We start from the raw sequence: 20075 nt of genomic DNA on the forward strand, positions 1-20075 counted from the left end.
GCGGGCAGGATCCACGCTGGGATAGCAAGCCGCAATGTATCATGTCAGGATGGGATCTGGTGCCAGGTGGGCATCATGCCAGGCTCTGTGGAGGGCTCCTATACCCAGCTCCACAGCCGGACACCTCCAGCTGAATGCCCTCAACTACATGGATGTATAGAAGAATTCCTTTAATCCGGCACTAACTGGATTATGGGATATTCTGCCATAGAAAAGTAGAGCATAGTGTGGATATATAAGGAGCTGAAATAGGGGGGCTGAAAAGTTTTGTAACTTTTTAATATACTTTGCATTTCAATTGCTCTCCAAGATCTCTGCTTGCTGTAAGTGATTGTAAAAAAATTAAACCGTTTACATTCAGAGGCTGAAAACCCGTCCTGACCTAGTCTTGCTCGCACAGGTGAGAGATTGTTACAACTTCTCGGTCTCGCTCACGTTTACCTATACATTGTAACAAACACAGCAGCTGTGTATAAGTAGGACTAGGTCAGGAAGGATTTTCAGAAGACCAACTCACAGGGGATTGTCTGGACCGGATACAACTCTAACAAGCCCTCAGCTAAAAGAACTATTACGTCAGGATGGGTTTTCATTCTCTGGATGGAAGAACGACTGTTTTCACTCACTGACTGCAAGCAGAGAGCCTGAAAATGGCGAATAATTGTAAGTCATACAATGATAAAAGCTTTATTAACATAGGGTGGGTACTATAGGTAAAAAAAAAACATCCGCCACCACTACCACTGCAGCCCCCAGACCCCCGCAGTTTTACGGGGCCCCCCATAGAACCCATATAACCTCAGTTTAGTTCAGCAGAACTGCAGGGGGTCCAGATGTCGCTGCAGGGCACCTCTATATGACAGCGCTCATATGACGGGGGCCCTGTGACAATCATGTGACTGACAGCCGACCATAGGTGGGGGGGATAACCCGCTGATGTCACCGCTGATCCCGTGGATATTGGGAAGATCCTGTTTTTCCTTCTTATGCATGTGTATATTCCCATCTTTAGTTTCAATTTCTCACCATTTTCAAGATCTCTACTTACTTTCAGTGAGTAGAAGCATTATTATGTAGGAGATAGGGCACTTATAATGTGGTGACAGAGCCTCTTTAAATCCAAAGGCTGACCTAATAATTCTATCAGCTAAAGGTTTGTTACAATTGTATCCAGTCTAGACCACGCTCTGTCAGTTAAACAGACTGATACAGAGAGGGATAGTTGCGCTGCGGCTGTGTTAGACTGGATACAATTGTAACAAACCTTCAGCTGTACAGCGTATTAAGTCAGGACCGATTTTGAGCCTCTGGACGTAAACAAGAAAGTTCTTATTTTTCTGACAGCAAGCAGAGATCTTGATGGATTGAAACACAACGTAATTTGCTATATTTACAGAAGATATAGATTTTGATAATGATTATCATTGTCTGGGATCTGTTTAGATCTGATTGTTTCCAATCAGATTGTAAGTAAATCTGAAAATGAATGGCTGATAACAGATAATAAAAAGACAATAGATCCCTCAGAACGTCAGACGGCTGCTTGTCTGCCCACTCTCTAAACCGTGGCGGTGGCGCTAGAACAGCGAGGGGGAGGGATTTTTCCTTTTATCCCTCAATACCCTCCCCCATAATAAAGAACTTTACCCCTGCCACAGGTGACGGCACCCAGCTTTCCTACACTACTGAATGGCAATTCTACGTAATAATGCAGTGATACCGGCACTACATAACCAGGCATGCGTGGTGCTGCTCAGGTATCTAGGAAAGCTGGATGATGACCTGTTAAGAGTGGCTTCCGACCGATGACATCACACTGCGCTGCGGACAATAGGCACGGCTGTGACAGATTCGTCCTGAATGACAATGAACAGGCATTGTGATGTCACCATAACAAATGGCGGCTCAGCCTGGCGACAAACGCTCCTGAATGTTAAGTGGCTTTAATTAAAGACGAGGAGGATTCGTCCGGCATTATAATTATTTCATTAGGGAGGATTCCGCTCTGATTACCAGTGACGGAGCCCACTTTTTGATTCATCGGACAGGGGGAGGGGGTTCGGAGCCGATCGTGTTGAACAGACCCCGCTAAGCTGCTGGCGTGGACCTCTGCCAGGATGAGACGCGGTGCCAAGCACGAACTCCTTCACCGAGGAGACAACGACTTCTGCGAGAAGAGAAGGTGATTAATAAATTAAGTGGAGTGGCCTGTGAACCCAGCAAATGGTCACTTTTCTTAACGATTTTCTCCGGCTAAGAGCTCGCTGTAAAGCGACAGCTGCGCCGTTGTCGTAATAGCGAGATTCGCCTTGACGGGCGCATAAATTACACATTCATGTTTGGGGAAAGTGTGGGGGGGGGGTATTTCCCGGGATTATCCTCCACGCTCACGTTCAGTCCGGGAACCCAAAAAATGCCGGATGCCAAGAATACCCCCAGTGACACAGCGGTGCTAAGAAGCGGGGTGTGTACAGGGCCTCCAAAAAGCGTTCACACCGGAGCTTCCCTCCCCACTTGTTCAATCAATAGAATAAGACTCTCTACAACAGGAGTCCTCAACCGCGGACGCCAGCTGTCCGGGACCAGTGGCGTTGCTAGCACCGGGCATCCTGGGCAGAAGCCCGGATTTTTGGCCCAGTGCTCTTCAGGACACAGATACAATTGAATACCATGGAAGAGCAGGGAGCCATCAGCTCCCTGCTCCACCATTCACTAGGCTACAGGCAATGTTAGGCCTGTAGGACGCTGGGACAGGATCCCTGCGCAGGCTGGCGCGATGACGTCACTGCATCAAGCCGGTCTACGCAAGGGTCCCATCTCGTCTCATAGGCTGCAGGACTATTGCGGCTGAGTAGGCCGAGAGAGCAACTCTGTTCGTAGTGGGAACGGGGCTAGGTAAGTACATGTCTTTTTTGGGGGGGCACCATCTACAGGGGGACCGTGTGGCACTATCTATAAGAGGCACCGTCACTATCTAAAAAACGGGATTGAATGGCACCATCAACAGGGGGCACTGTGCCAAGCATCTACAAAGGGCACTATTAGTGGCTCTATCTGCAGGGGGAATGATGTGGATGTGGCACTTTCTAAGTGGCATTGTGTGGCACCATCTACAGAGGGCAGATAAGCCTCGGATTTCTGCCACAGATCCACCGGTCGGAATTGCCTATGACAAAACCGACCCGTATGAATATAGCATTACTGTTAGTGCTCAACTCGGACCCTCCCCAGACGGTAGACCCAGGTAAATGGGCGTTCACTAAAAATAGGTGAGTCCCCCAGCTCTACAAAGTGATCGACATTTATCAAACAGGAAAGATTCATAGTATTCACCCCCGAACTGAATAAACATTTCCTGTACACAACTTTCTGTAGCTGGTCGGCCGTCATATTTCCAGTTACGCAACTGTCAAGAAACAGTCGCATGTAGACGTTACCTCCAGGTGACCGTGGCGAGACCGAGATCAAGACGTGGCGCAATTCACATGACAGATACTCAAGCGGTGTTACTCTCTGCAGGGGCGGTATATTTAGCTCCAAAAACAGGATGGGTTGCGATCATGTGGTATTGGGGGGAAGAACTTTTCTACCGTGACGCGCATTCCAGGCTGAAGATCACCGGCTTTTAAAGGGTCAACAAAAAGGCAAAAGAACGTTCCAGAACTCTACAGTGACAAGGTTACGGGAAAAGTCCCAGTCAGGGGATGGACACACAAAAATGTTCAATCCACTGAATATTGCTGGTCGGTAAGTGGAAAGAATACAGCACACCGCAGTACCAAGACAGATGCCATACCAAAAACACACAGGAGAAGGTCAATAGTAAAATGAAGGGAAACCTGCTGCAGTCTGCAAGAGAACTGCGATGTGAGAGATTTATTCTCCAGCAAGACTGACCCCCCAACCTAAAAAGATAAAACTGGATCACTAAGAAATGTATTTCAACTTTGACATTACGGCTGGGTCTGTCGCGCAACATAAAATGGACTAAGAGTCAGCACAGCACAACTGCAAGCAGTACTGGAAATCACATACAAGAGTTGTACTGTGCACTAGTAACACATCCTAAAAGAGAATAGTAAAGGTCTGTAGCCCAAGGTAGGTAGTACTGTGCGTGGTCAATAAAAAAAATATATATATATGCACGGGAAGTAGTACTGAGCACCACATACAAGGTAAACGGAGCGAACCTCATTACTGGAAATTCCTCACAGCGAGCCAGCGTTATATGCCAATGCCAAGTCGGCTGGACACGCTTTGATCCCGGGAGAGAATGACTTCCCCTGGAAGCAGCCGGAACGCAGCTCCATCCACAGGGAGAGGAAGAGAAGACACCGGGACATATTTTTCGTCTTAGTAGAATGTAAACAGAAGAAGGGCAGCGACTGATCTCGTGGAGGGAGATCGAGGGATGTAGCAAAAGGCGTAGCCGCAACGACTTTCCTGTCCACCCAATGATGAGCCAAAACCTGGATCTGAATCAAGAAAAACATGCCGAACGCTATTCTTAAGTCTCCGGGTGAAGGGACGATTCCTTGAAAGGGAAATCCCATGAAAACAAGTCATCTTCATCCAAACAGGCCCGAGATAGACCTTCAATATAAGTTTTAATCGCCCAGAGGGATACAAAAATTATGAGCAGCAAATAAAATGAATGCGCATTAAAAATGTGAAACCGCTTTTTTTATATCTATTTTCCAGGCCGAGATCTGATCGATTGGAGTTATAGGCCTGAAGCCTGAGGCTGCACTACTGGGAGATTCTGATGACACATCCTCTGATTTCTCTCATGTGATGTATTTAACGTAGATCTATGCAAGATCCACATATATCTGAATTGGATCCACACAAGATCCATATGACAACACTGAGTCTGGCAGAAATCAGAAGGGGATATGATGTCATCAGTTTCTTTCAGTAGGGCAGCCTCAGGTTTTGGGCCTATAACTTCAATGACTCAGATTTCAGCCTAGAAATAAGATTTTATAAAGCGGTTTTCACCTTTTTTATGTTCATAAAAGGGGCATTATTTCACTCCTATATGGTAGGTAGAATACCCCCTTCCCCAAACAGGCATAAACGGTTAAGACCATACAATATTGACCCTCCCCTTGGTATTCATGCACATCTCAACCTTCATATTTCCCAACATGCTTACACCATTTTTTTTAAACACAAGGTTGCTGAGTATTAGCGGATGTAACCCCCTGCCTGGGCCGCCTGACGGATCACATAGCACACACACAGTTGTTTACACAGCGCTGCGTGCTTTACAGCTGTTATTACACAAATATTACACATATTTTGGCTGGAATGGCAGCGCATTATATAACCCGGAGCACTACTACAAGGACGGATTTCAGGAGGAGTCTCATCATTCACAACAAATTCAACAACAGCACTGAGACAACAAAAGGTTAAAGCGCTATTTAACACTTAAAGGGCAACTGCCCTCTTTACATTAGAGTATTTTACCGTTTCACATACCAAACGGTCAGCTAAAGCCCGGGTTGGAAAATCGCTTGATACCTGTGTGCCCCCCATCTGTAAACAATCTCAACAGAAGTCACGTGACACACACACTGTAGAGTGCCACCATAAGAAAAAAAAAAGAGGGGCGGAGCTTTCACTGCTTCCTGATCTTTAAACGGTTCTTAAAGGGACATTACTCTCTTAATAACGGGAAATCTAAAAATACCGCAGACCCAGATTATTCCATATTATGGATTTATTTAAAGCGATTCCGTAAAATATAAAAAAAAACACCTCCAAAGAAGAAGGGATTCAGGTTCAACACAGATCTGATGCCGTCGCTAGTCTGACATAGGCTCGACCTGTCACTTCCGGTCCATATAAGCCCAAGAATAACGGAGGATCATATCGGCGCTATTACGTAATGTTCGCACAACACTCTCCCTAAGCCACATGACCGCAGAGTAAAACCCAAGTGACAGGTCTGGAGTGTACACAGCGTTACCTCAGAGCGAGCGCATCACCGCTAGGCCGCATCATTGTATTATTTCACACAACGTACCGTAGTCACGTGACCGCCAGACCGGTGAGCTTGTTTGCTGGTGTAAAGAATGAGAAAAAACAATAATAATGCGTGTAACCGTCCTTCCGGCTGTTTGCTCAGGTGTGTCTTGTCAGGCGGCAAAGGATTGTGTTATGTCTGCTAATGCGCCGTCTGTGCACAAGGACAATATGTTTTCTCTGGCGTACGGGCAATGTTCGCTGGGCGAATGCGAGAGGCTGCAAAAACCTTAGCAAGATATTTAAAGGGGTTCCCCCGAGATCGGGTAGAAAAAGCGGCACACGTGTAGCACTCCCGTTTATGGCGTCTATTAAGATTTGGTCTTCAATTGACATTCCTATAGACTACGACAGCAAGAGACCAGGCTTCATGTATTAGCACTTCGTGAAGGATCGATTAGTAATGTCTGTTCTATAGGAACAGGAGAGGCTCAGGGCAAGACCCAGCTGCCTGCACAATGGATTGGCTGTCTGCTCTGGATGGATAGGACCTGTAGGACTAAAAGCTGATATCTTTGCATGATCGATTAATAATGTCTATTCTATATGAATGGCATATATAGAAGGTTACAACCAGCGCTACCTATGGGAACGATTCATAATTCCTGCGAGTAATCGCACTAAATATGTGAAGCACAGTGGTTCTGCAGCAGCTGTGGTGTATTATACATTGCTGTTGATGCTGCACAACCTCTTTGAAAGGAAAAAGGGGCGTTTCCTGTATATGATCCCATATAGAGTATGATGAAATACAATAAAGTGTGTTTCCATAGAGCGCAGTGTCTGTTTCTATTAAATAGTGACAGATTATCCGCCGGCAGCGTCACAAATGCCTAAATACCAATTCAATTATGGGGTCTCCCATGAAGAGTTAAAAATGCAGCGATTCCAATTAGAGGCCAATTCCCACGCACAGATTTCCCACTTGCCAAGATTCCTACGGTGTAATTAGAGGACACAATTGTGGCCGAGCAGCAAATTAACTTTTGTGCTGTATCCAAATAGTATTGTGGAGTGCTCAGGGCTCGGAATTAGCCTCCCGTGACAAGACGTCCGTACACAGGGAACGCCGGAGGATGAGGGACACCGCAGTACAGGGGGAGAGAGAGGGCAGAAGAGAGAGTCACAAAGATATATGCAGTAAGGGAATAAAGCATGAGAGATTGAGAGCGGGTAATAAAGAGGACAAGAAAGAAGAGAGCGCGCCATCGACGGGGAGGAGGAGGAGCGCGCCATCGACGGGGAGGAGGAGGAGCGCGCCATCGACGGGGAGGAGGAGGAGCGCGCCATCGACGGGGAGGAGGAGGAGCGCGCAATGGACGGGGAAAGGAGCAGCGCGCAATGGACGGGGAACAGCTTTCCACAGACCCTAAACGGCATCTAAGTCTTTACAGCTATGCAATGAAGAGTTATATCCATGCACTCCCTTTATCCTACTGCTCAGCCTGTATACGTGTCAGTCTTCACTGTAGTTTGGGCATTCTATTCATTAACAATGATCACTCAGAATGAACAGAGCTATAAGTCCAGCCCAGAAGGAAGAGAAATTCACATAGTGCTTCAGGGCATGAAATTGTGGCGGCGGTAGCTCCCTGCTAGTCCAGTAGTGACCGGACACCATAACGCGATGGTCGTGCATGGTTTGAGGTTATTTTTATTGAATCAATTATGAGTCACAAGACCAGTGTTGGTCAATCGTTTCAAGAGGGCATGGTACCATCCATGGGCAAACTAGCCCGTCATTGTCGCCTGTGCCCTTTGTGTCCAATATTTCATGGGGGGGGGGGGGGGCAATGATGCAAATCCAATCCAGCAATGACAAGCTGTCATACAAAAAGCAACAAAGATTTGTGTCCGCTCAGTGAACAATGGCAGCAATGTGCAGAAATGCGGGCGCCTTGTAGTGTTTTTATCTCCGAAAACCAACCCAACCACATTGCTCGTTCAGCAGGAGGAGGCTCAGTATAGATTTTAATTGATTTCTGAATGACCCGCTGCCCGGCCACCACCTCTTTCCTTTGTTCTTTCTGCACTGTCTGAGTGCATGTCAGTCTTAACTGTAAATTTGGCATTCTATTCATGAACCAGGAAGCTCAGGATGAACAGAGCTATAGGAGGGTTTGACAATAAATAGGCCTCCTGGGATAGCTCTACAAGCAATTGCATTTCTATGGCTTCCTCATACACATAAGGATGCATATAAATTAGGAACGTACGACGGACGGCGACAGAAACGCGTTAGATTGCGGATTGCACAATGGCGAAAGTTAACCCTTTACCGAAGTAGGAGACCAAGTGAAAGAAAAAAAGGGCCTTCAGTGAACATTAAAAATGTGAAACCCGTTCTTTAATATCTTCCTCCCAGGCTGAGATCTGATCGATTGAAGTTACAGGCCCAAAGCCTGAGGCTGCACTACTGAGAGATTTAATGACAAGGTTTCCTAATCAGGAGGAAACATGTTGTGTTGATTCAATTCACCATCTGCATCAATATCTACACCCTGCCTGGGAATAGTGCCCCGTATGCGTGTACATTGATGTAGATGGTGATATGGACAATGCCATGACGCAGCACCCAGACCAGTGTTTAGACAGCAGTAAACAGGGGCAGAATCGTGACAATGGATATGGGACATTTAAAGTGACACAATGTGCCGCCCTCCTCTCCCTGACCATTAATGGCAATGGAAATACTGGTTACAAACATGAGTGATGAATGTGGGCGATTTCGCTTGACACAAAAATAACTCCGTCCAACCCGTACTGATTATCTCGGTCAGGAATGCGGTGAGGTATTTAAGCGCACGGTGCCAGCCAATAGGGAGGCCCGTTCTGCACTTCACCTTGCCGATTCTGGCAGAGAGGAATGCTGACATTCAGAGCCTGCCCCCAAAGACATTAGACGGACTGCAGATCCCGGTCCACTAGTGAATATCTACAGTCCATTGCAAACCTTATAATATGTAATATCTAATATAACAGGTCTGGCATCGATAGAATATAATGTGTATTGTTTGTAATAGAACGGGCCTGGCATTGACAGAATAGAACGTGTAATGTATCTAATATAACAGGCCTGGCATTGATAGAATAGAACGTGTAATGTATCTAATATAACAGGCGTGGCATTGATAGAATAGAACGTGCAATGTATCTAATATAACGGGCCTGGCATTGACAGAATAGAACATGTAATGGATCTAATATAACAGGCCTGGCATTGACAGAATAGGACATGGTGTCAGCACAGAACATGCAGGTCATTCTGCTGCGTCACCTGCACCATCACAAAGCGCAAAGACAGGGAGCAGAGTGATTCCGTTTCAGAATACTCACATTTTCGGGTAAGTGTCTTGCCGCCTCATACTGTAGCCGGACTCTTTGTGGCATCATGATGTCATCCTGTAGGAAAATGGGACAACGGTGTGATGTCATCAGTGATATGGGAGCAAAATGCAATGTCATCGTTTGTAAGTATGGGGGTTCAGAGAGAGAAGTGGTTACTTGTATGTAATGAGATTCTGAGGACTTATTATACATTACCTATGTTCTATTATTATACATTACTGATGTTCTATTATTATATATTACCTATGTTCTATTATTATATATTACCTATGTTCTTTTATTATATATTACCTATGTTCTATTATTATATATTACTGATGTTCTATTATTATATATTACCGATGTTCTATTATTATATATTACTGATGTTCTATTATTATATATTACCTATGTTCTATTATTATATATTACCTATGTTCTATTATTATACATTACCTATGTTCTATTATTATACATTACTGATGTTCTATTATTATATATTACCTATGTTCTATTATTATATATTACCTATGTTCTATTATTATATATTACCTATGTTCTATTATTACATATTACCTATGTTCTATTATTATATATTACCTATGTTCTATTATTATACATTACCTATGTTCTATTATTATACATTACTGATGTTCTATTATTATATTACTGATGTTCTATTATACATTACCTATGTTATATTATTATACATTACTGATGTTCTATTATTATATATTACCTATGTTCTATTATTATATATTACCTATGTTCTATTATTATACATTACCTATGTTCTATTATTATACATTACTGATGTTCTATTATTATATTACTGATGTTCTATTATACATTACCTATGTTATATTATATATTACCTATGTTATATTATATATTACTGATGTTCTATTATTATATATTACCTATGTTATATTATATATTACTGATGTTCTATTATTATATATTACCTATGTTCTTTTATTACATATTACCTATGTTCTATTATTATATATTACCTATGTTCTATTATTATACATTACATTACCTATGTTCTATTATTATATATTACCTATGTTCTCTTATTATACATTACATTACCTATGTTCTATTATTATATATTACCTATGTTCTATTATTATACATTACCGATGTTCTATTATTATACTGTATATTACCTATGTTCTATTATTACATATTACCTATGTTCTATTATATATTACCTATGTTCTATTATTATATATTACCCATGTTCTTTTATTATATATTACCTATGTTCTATTATTATACATTACCTATGTTCTATTATTATATATTACCGATGTTCTATTATTATATATTACCGATGTTCTATTATTATATATTACCTATGTTCTATTATTATATATTACCTATGTTCTATTATATTACTGATGTTCTATTATTATATTACTGATGTTCTATTATTATATTACTGATGTTCTATTATTATATATTACCTACGTTCTATTATATATTACCTATGTTCTATTATTACATATTACCGATGTTCTATTATTATATATTACCTATGTTATATTATATATTACCTATGTTATTTTATTATATTACTGATGTTCTATTATTATATATTACCTATGTTCTATTATTATAAATTACCTATGTTCTATTATTATATATGACCTAAGTTCTATTATTATATATGACCCAAGTTCTATTATTATACATTACCTATGTTCTCTTATTATACATTACCTATGATCTATTATTATATATTACCTATGATCTATTATTACATATTACCTATGATCTATTATTACATATTACCTATGTTCTATTATTATATATTACCTATGTTCTATTATTATATATTACCTATGTTCTATTATTATATATTACCCATGTTCTATTATTATACATTACCTATGTTCTATTATTATATATTACCTATGTTCTATTATTATATATTACCTATGTTCTATTATTATACTGTATATTACCTATGTTCTATTATTATATATTACCTATGTTCTATTATTATATATTACCTATGTTCTATTATTATATATTACCTATGTTCTATTATTACATATTACCTATGTTCTATTATATATTACCTATGTTCTATTATTATATATTACCTATGTTCTATTATTATACATTACCTATGTTCTATTATTATACATTACTGATGTTCTATTATTATATATTACCTATGTTCTATTATACATTACCTATGTTCTATTATATATTACCTATGTTCTATTATATATTACTGATGTTCTATTATTATATATTACCTATGTTCTATTATTATACATTACATTACCTATGTTCTATTATATATTACCTATGTTCTATTATATATTACTGATGTTCTATTATTATATATTACCTATGTTCTATTATTACATATTACCTATGTTCTATTATTATATATTACCTATGTTCTATTATTATATATAACCTATGTTCTATTATTATATATTACCTATGTTCTATTATTATATATTACCGATGTTCTATTATTATACTGTATATTACCTATGTTCTATTATTATATATTACCTATGTTCTATTATTATACATTACCTATGTTCTATTATTATACATTACTGATGTTCTATTATTATATATTACCTATGTTCTATTATACATTACCTATGTTATATTATATATTACCTATGTTATATTATATATTACCTATGTTATATTATATATTACCTATGTTCTATTATTACATATTACCTATGTTCTATTATTACATATTACCTATGTTCTATTATTATATATTACCTATGTTCTATTATTATATATTACCTATGTTCTATTATTATATATTACCTATGTTCTATTATTATATATTACCTATGTTCTATTATTATATATTACCGATGTTCTATTATTATACTGTATATTACCTATGTTCTATTATTATATATTACTGATGTTCTATTATACATTACCTATGTTATATTATATATTTCTGATGTTCTATTATATATTACCTATGTTCTATTATTACATATTACCTATGTTCTATTATTATATATTACCTATGTTCTATTATTATATATTACCTATGTTCTATTATTATATATTACCTATGTTCTATTATTATATATTACCTATGTTCTATTATATATTACCGATGTTCTATTATTATACTGTATATTACCTATGTTCTATTATTATATATTACCTATGTTCTATTATTATACATTACCTATGTTCTATTATTATACATTACTGATGTTCTATTATTATATATTACCGATGTTCTATTATTATATATTACCTATGTTCTATTATTATATATTACCGATGTTCTATTATTATATATTACCTATGTTCTATTATTATATATTACCTATGTTCTATTATTATATATTACCGATGTTCTATTATTATACTGTATATTACCTATGTTCTATTATTATATATTACTGATGTTCTATTATACATTACCTATGTTATATTATATATTACCTATGTTATATTATATATTACTGATGTTCTATTATTATATATTACCTATGTTCTATTATTACATATTACCTATGTTCTATTATTATATATTACCTATGTTCTATTATTATATATTACCTATGTTCTATTATTATATATTACCTATGTTCTATTATATATTACCTATGTTCTATTATATATTACCTATGTTCTATTATTATATATTATCGATGTTCTATTATTATACTGTATATTACCTATGTTCTATTATTATATATTACCTATGTTCTATTATTATATATTACCTATGTTCTATTATTATATATTACCTATGTTCTATTATTATATATTACCGATGTTCTATTATTATATATTACCGATGTTCTATTATATATTACCTATGTTCTATTATTATACTGTATATTACCTATGTTCTATTATCGATTACGGATGATCTATTATTATATATTACCTATGTTCTACCGTTATATTACTGATGTTCTATTATATTGATTATGTTCTATTATATATTACTAATGTTCTATTATATTGCTGATGTTCTATTATAGATTACCTATGCTAATTTATTATATTACTGATGTTCTATTATATTCCTGATGCTATATTATTATATTACTGATGTTATATTATAGATTACCTATCTTATATTATTATACTAGAGATCTTACCCTAATATACATTAACTATGGTATATTAAATTATGGATATTATATATTAACTATCTTATATCAATATAGTACTAATGTTAAATGATACATTACCTATGGTATATTATATTACTGATGTTCTATTATTTTACATTACTTAGGTTATATTACTGATTTTATATTATTCTACGTTACCTGTTATGCTATTGTACATTATCTGTTATTATACTGTATAATTACTACTTGTTACACTATTAAACATTGTATATGTATTATTATATACAACTTGTTATTGTTATACATTATATCATTGTCTATTACACATTACCCATTTTATAATATATTACCTATGGTAAGTTAATGTGCATTATCCCTGTCATATTATAAATGATTGCATGTTCTATTATTACCGATCACCTGACTACTTGATGGTAATGATTACAAGGCTTCATCGCTGTAACATTATAATAACTGGACCTGACTTTTGAGTTGTTTTTTTTTATACGTCACATGATTTAGTATGAGCCGTATATTAAGGCCAGGATTAGGGGGTGAGGCAGGTGTCCCCCCCCCCTGAGCCCAGAGGTGAATCCCTTAGATAAGGAAAAAAAATGCAGAAGTGATTTGAGGAAGTTGTTGACTTGAGATGGAGAATTGCCACGTTCTGCCCTGACTTCTATGTGACCTTGTGCAAGTTTATTGCAGGCTGGTAAAGTATGAGTGGGGATAGGCAGTCACCACCACTACCCTCCTGCCCATCACGCGCTGCCTCTCTTAAAGGGACAATGCTCTATTTGTATCATTATGACATGTTAATGCTCTGTGCGTTTTTAGGAATTAATTTAAAGAAGAACTCCCCTCTGCGGGGTACAGCAGAGTCTACTGGATTCTCCAGGACCCCGCAGAGCCCATCAAAGCATCGCAACCACATTGCAAATTAATTTCGTAATCTAGCACCCATACAAGTCTATGGGGCCCTACTGCACAGCCCTATGCCCATAGATGAGAATAGCTATGTAATACGGAACTGTACCGAGGCACCAGACAGCGAAAGCGTACGATCTCCGACCCTCGCCGATCATATACTGGATGACCTATTCTGTGGATAGGTCATCAGTATGAAAAACTGCCCCGTGCCTGGACAACCCCTATAACCTTTCACTGTATAATGTTCGAATATGCCTTGAGTTCCAATCAACATCTCTGCTTACTTTCAGTGAATGGGACCTCTCATTTAAATACCAGGCTGAAAACCTGTATAGACCTAGTGTTTTTCACAACTAAGGGCTTGCCAAAATTGTATCCAAAGTCTAGACAATCCTTTGTGAGCTGAACACATGATAGTTTGTTACAGTGTATCAGTGCAGGTAAAATGTACCAGTCCGGAGTCCAGCCTGTTTATCTGCCCAGGATACAATTCCAGCAAACCCTCAGCTGTGAGCAGTGCCTAACACTATGAAGCTTTTTAGCCGCTAAAGGTGAACAAAAATATTTCCATTCACTGGCGGCATACGGAGATATTGAAAATGGTGAAGAATAGTAAAAACAAAGTAGAATAGAAAGGTGGAAATGGGAGATTTGACTAGGGCTTTGCTGAGGATAGGGTGTAGTGCGAGTGGGTCGTGTGGATCACCATAGGATACGGACAGAAGCTTATTGGTGCAGTAAAGCGATCCCACATTACAGCAAAAAAGTATAAAATCATCGCTCATCATGGGTGTCACAGGTGACTTGTAAACTAACACAACCTTTTCACTTTCACCAAAGCATCCTCAGCAAAAACGTGCACGCGTTTCATGTTCATGTTCAGAGAAGTCAAATGCTGGGGGGGGGGGGGGTGAAGCCCCCGATGACATCACAAACCACAAGTGCAAAGGTTAAGTGATTTGTCAGCGCTGCCTTAAACCGTGCGGATTCAATTTCATCAGCGCAATTTACATTCTGACCTCTCTCTTTGTTAGAAAGCTTGGTGAAAACTTCTGTAACTGAGCAGATCAGCCATTCAGGCCCCTGGTAAAGCGGAGTGATGATCCCTGTGGGAGCTGTAATGCCATCACCCAGCTTTCCCTAAAACAAGACAATACTAAAACATGTCAAGTGCTAAAATCCTATCAGTCGTTTCTTTATATGGGTTTCTGGGAAAGCTGGGTGAAAACTAACTTGGCCGCCATTACAGCTCCCAAAGGTTTTGTCACACGACTTTCCTGGAATCCAGAATGTTAAATCTGCCGTATTTTATAGCCATACAGAGGAAGGGGCGGGATCACTGAATTACCCGAATAGCTTGTAGGTTCAGACATATGTATTTTGAGGTTCTGCAGCAGTCGAGATGTGTATTACAATGTTCTACAGCAGCTGTAATATTAGATTATGAGGTTATGCCGCAGTGGTGGTGTAGATTACGATGTTCTGCAGCAGCTGACGAGCGTACTATGATGTTCTGCAGCTCAATGTGTGTATTATTGGCTTCTGCAGCAGCGGAGGTGTGAACTATGAGGTTCTGCAGCAGCGAAAGTGTATTATGAGGTTCTGCAGCAGCTAAGTTGTGTACGATGATGTTCTGTAGCATAAAGTGTGTATTGGGGCTTTTTCAGCAGCGGAGGTATAAACTATGAGAGTCTGCAATGGTAGAAGGTTGTATTATGAGGTTCTGCAGCAGCTGAGTTGTGTACGATGATGTCCTGCAGCACGTGGTGTGTATTATGAGGTTCTGCAGCAGCTGTGGTGTTTATTAGGATGTTTTGCCACGTTTGAGGTGTAAACAACGAGGTTCTGCAGCATTTGAAGTGTGAACTATGTGGTTCTGCATCAGCTGAAGACTATTGAGAGGCTCTGAAGCATCTGAGGTGTGAGCTATGAGGTTCTGCAGCAGATGTGGTGTGTATTATGATGTTCGGCCACATCTGAGGTGTGGACTATGAGGTTCTGCAGCATCTGAAGATTGTTCTAGGAGGTTCTGATGCAGCTGAAGTGTGTATTATGAGGCTCTGCAGCAGCTTGCGTCTATTAAGAGGTTTTACAGTAGCGATAGCAAAGTTTTTTATGATACACACCCAACCTGCTGCAGAACCTCATGACAGTAATCGATTAGTGACATGATAGGTTTCTGATTTTCCTCCCAAAGTGGTTCTTCAGCAGCTGAGGTATTAAAAAGGTGATAATGCGCACGAATGTAACTAAGTAACTATGAAATGAGAGGCATCGACCACGTGGGCGGCTCGTCCCGATCCCTGACCAAAAAGCAATCAGAACATTCTCCACCACACCTAAAGAATGAGCGCAAAAAGATGGAGGACTTGGACGGACCGATCCTCCCGGGGAATGAGGAGCCAGTAAACTGTCCGAGATACAGAGCTGGTGAGTCAGACCTCTGGCCCGGGAGCGACCATGACAGGAAAAGTAATGAGCCGCCAAGCCCCAAGATTACTTCTCTGGATCTAATCTGCAGATGTCTGAAAATATCTGAGTCACAGAACAGATTCTCCGTGGAAATAAAATACTCAGGGAAACAAAATGTTTAACAACGGCCATCACCGCCTGGACGCCAGACGCTGCCAAAAAACCAAGGTAACCGACCATTATCTCAGTAGAACTACACAGAATGTATGAAAGTAGCACAATCCCTATTTGTTAGAAAGATCCCTTGACAATAAGCAGATCAGAAAATGTCCCCCTGCGGAGACCCCCAGCAATCTCCTGTAATCAGTAAGTGTTCAATTTCCCTGCAGCGCCACCACAGGGGAAAATAGGTATTACACACAGTCCATTCATATCAATGTACCACTGTCCACTCTGGCCAATAGCGGAGGATCCTGAACAGATGACCCTACCCCTTATATACAATGTATCAATGAAGGAAACATGGATCAGTCTAGAGTGCAGACTGCTAAGCGCACAGAAGATCATCTAGACTGGATCCAATTGTAACAAACTCTCAGCTGTGAATAGATTAGGTCAGGAGAGGTTTTCAGCTCCTGCATGTAAACAGAAGTGTTTTAGATTCACTGAAAACAAGCAGAGATCTTGAGAAAAGTAAGGAAAATACTGGACAAAAATTAATGTCCACCCTTCAACACTTGCCTTGCCAGCCCCAAATAATGTGCCCTATATATAGCCAAAATGAACCACGGGATGCCCCGACTCATCAACCAGAGGGTCAAAATAGCTGCCACTACACATGGCGCAACTGTAGAATTGTCCCATTAGCCGCCCATCACAATCAATCTGAAGGATAGACCCACCTGGTCAACCTTCATCAGTATTGTCACTAGTTCTTACTGGAATGACCAGCTCCGTAGAGGTCTAAGAGACTGAAAAAATACAAGTTTCCTTTTATACGGTGCCAACAATTTCCAGGAGACACGTCTGAAACCCCCTGGGAGGAAGCAGTCACTTAGGGTCCTCTTATACTGGCCGTAACAACGAGCGCTGATCACAGAGACAGCTCATTAATCGGCGCTCGTTTGCTTCTTTCACAAGGGGCTGTGATCAGTTATGTGTGGGGATCAGCGATCGTTACCGTGATCGCTCGTCCTCATACATTTTCATCATGTCGGCAGCGCGTCTCCCTGTTTACACACCAAGATGTGCTCCCGACAAGCATAATATTTTCTGCTGCATAAACGATACGATAAGCCGATGAACGAGCGTTTGCCCGATCATTGGCCAGAGTTAAAGGGCTTTTAGACTGGAAGAAGATTACACACGGCCTTGGTGAGGTCTTCTGCAGCTGTCCTTGGGTGGAAGCTTTGGCTTTTGATTCAGCAATAAGCCCCAAGGGACTATGATTCATATACTGTAAGTCATGCTCGGGGATTTCCTTGGTAATCCAACTTAATTGGGGGAAAAAAAAAAAAATCTAAAAAGTTGGATCTCATCATCCAACCCCTATACAACACATACAACTGTCCTACCGGGCCCTTATGTTGGAGATACATATATATATGTAAATAATATTTAGATGGTTTATTAGCTTAAACAGATTTGACTGCACATAATAATAAAGCAACAAGAAACCTGCATAACTACCCCCAACGCCTTTACCGGACCACCATGGAAAACAAAAGACCCTACCGAACTACGATAGGTAACAAGGTCAACACTGGATGACTGGATCACTGCAGATAACAAGACCTCGACCGGACCACTAGAGTTTACAAGGTCCATAATGAACCACCAGAATCGGCAAGACCCCAGCCGGAAGACTATAGATAACAAGACCTCCACCAGAACACTAGAGTCTACGGGGTCCATAATGAACCACCAGAAATCAGCAAGACCCCAGCCGGAAGACTACTGATAAGGCCCCCACTGGACAATCTGGATTACAAAGCCCCCTCTAGGTAACCAGGCAATACAATGCCAACAATGAACTAACATCAACTTCAACCTAAATAGGAATACTACAGATTACAAGTTCCCTTATAGAACTATCAGGGGTGGGAAGGTCAATATTTAACCCACAGAGACTACAAAACCTTGAATAAAAGCTATTCCTAAACCACAAAGATGACCAAAGTCAATACTAATCTACTAGCGACCACAAAGCCACCATCCACACTAAAGACTACAAGGCCACTACTCAACCACCAAGGCTTTTAGGGTGACTCAACTGGGACAAGGCACCAAATGCAACATGATACGAAAAGGCTCCAACTGGGCAACCAAGAGTGACCACCAGTGACGACAGCGCCCTCTACTCCTTTAATGGGACACTGCCGTATACAAGCTCTTACTGAACTAATAAAGGTGGAAGGGTCACATAGAAATACCTGGGGTAAAATTTTTCCTGTACACAGGATATTATGTTAAAATGACTGCTGTTACCGATCAATGGCAGCTCCCACAAGAGAAGATCGGGGGAATATGACGCAAACACAGGCCCATAGAGGAGCGGGGGCTGCTCCCCAGTGACCTCGCTGTATAAAAGGTGGTTGTGCAGCCGTTCCGAGGACAGACAGGAGAACATCCAGGAAGCCGGGGGCCAATTACTGTTATTCAAGGCTGTAGATAAAGAGGGATGTGAATGTGCAAACTGCTACTATCCATCTATCACATAGTCTGTGTCACAGCAGCTTCTAATGAACGTGGGAGACAACTCAAGGCTGAGATATGTCCTCACCAGACGTCTCACCAAACCAGGACGACTATTATCTGAGTGATCCAGCACCAGGATGACTCCAACTGCTGAGAACTCGCCTTATATTAAAGTATAGAAGCTGCCGTATAGCCACAACAAACAGGGGGCAGTATTATAGTAGTTATATTCTTGTATATAGGGGCAGTATTATAGTAGTTATATTCTTGTATATAGGAGCAGTATTATAGTAGTTATATTCTTGTATATAGGAGGCAGTATTATAGTAGTTATATTCTTGTATATAGGGGGCAATATTATAGTAGTTATATTCTTGTATATTGGGGCAGTATTATAATAGTTATATTCTTGTATATAGGGGGCAGTATTATAGTAGTTATATTCTTGTATATAGGAGGCAGTATTATAGTAGTTATATTCTTGTATATAGGTGGTAGTATTATAGTAGTTATATTCTTGTATATAGGAGCAGTATTATAGTAGTTATATTCTTGTATATAGGAGCAGTA

At 39.8% G+C, this 20075-nt stretch overlaps 1 protein-coding gene across 4 annotated transcripts in view; it reads right to left on the reverse strand.

Annotated features, from left to right (window-relative positions):
- The window catches only part of QTGAL (queuosine-tRNA galactosyltransferase), a 232251-nt gene that overhangs the window by 158781 nt on the left and 53395 nt on the right, over nt 1-20075 (reverse strand). For 3 of the 4 annotated variants that reach the window (XM_075845905.1, XM_075845907.1, XM_075845909.1), the window contains one exon: nt 9370-9435. The exons of the other annotated variant lie outside the window; for it this stretch is intronic. In XM_075845905.1, the coding sequence (XP_075702020.1) occupies nt 9370-9435 (66 nt within the window). The remainder of the gene's footprint in view (nt 1-9369; nt 9436-20075) is intronic. 4 annotated transcript variants of the gene reach the window in all.

This window comes from Rhinoderma darwinii, chromosome 13 (genome assembly GCF_050947455.1).
Source record: "Rhinoderma darwinii isolate aRhiDar2 chromosome 13, aRhiDar2.hap1, whole genome shotgun sequence".
NCBI lineage: Eukaryota > Metazoa > Chordata > Amphibia > Anura > Rhinodermatidae > Rhinoderma > Rhinoderma darwinii.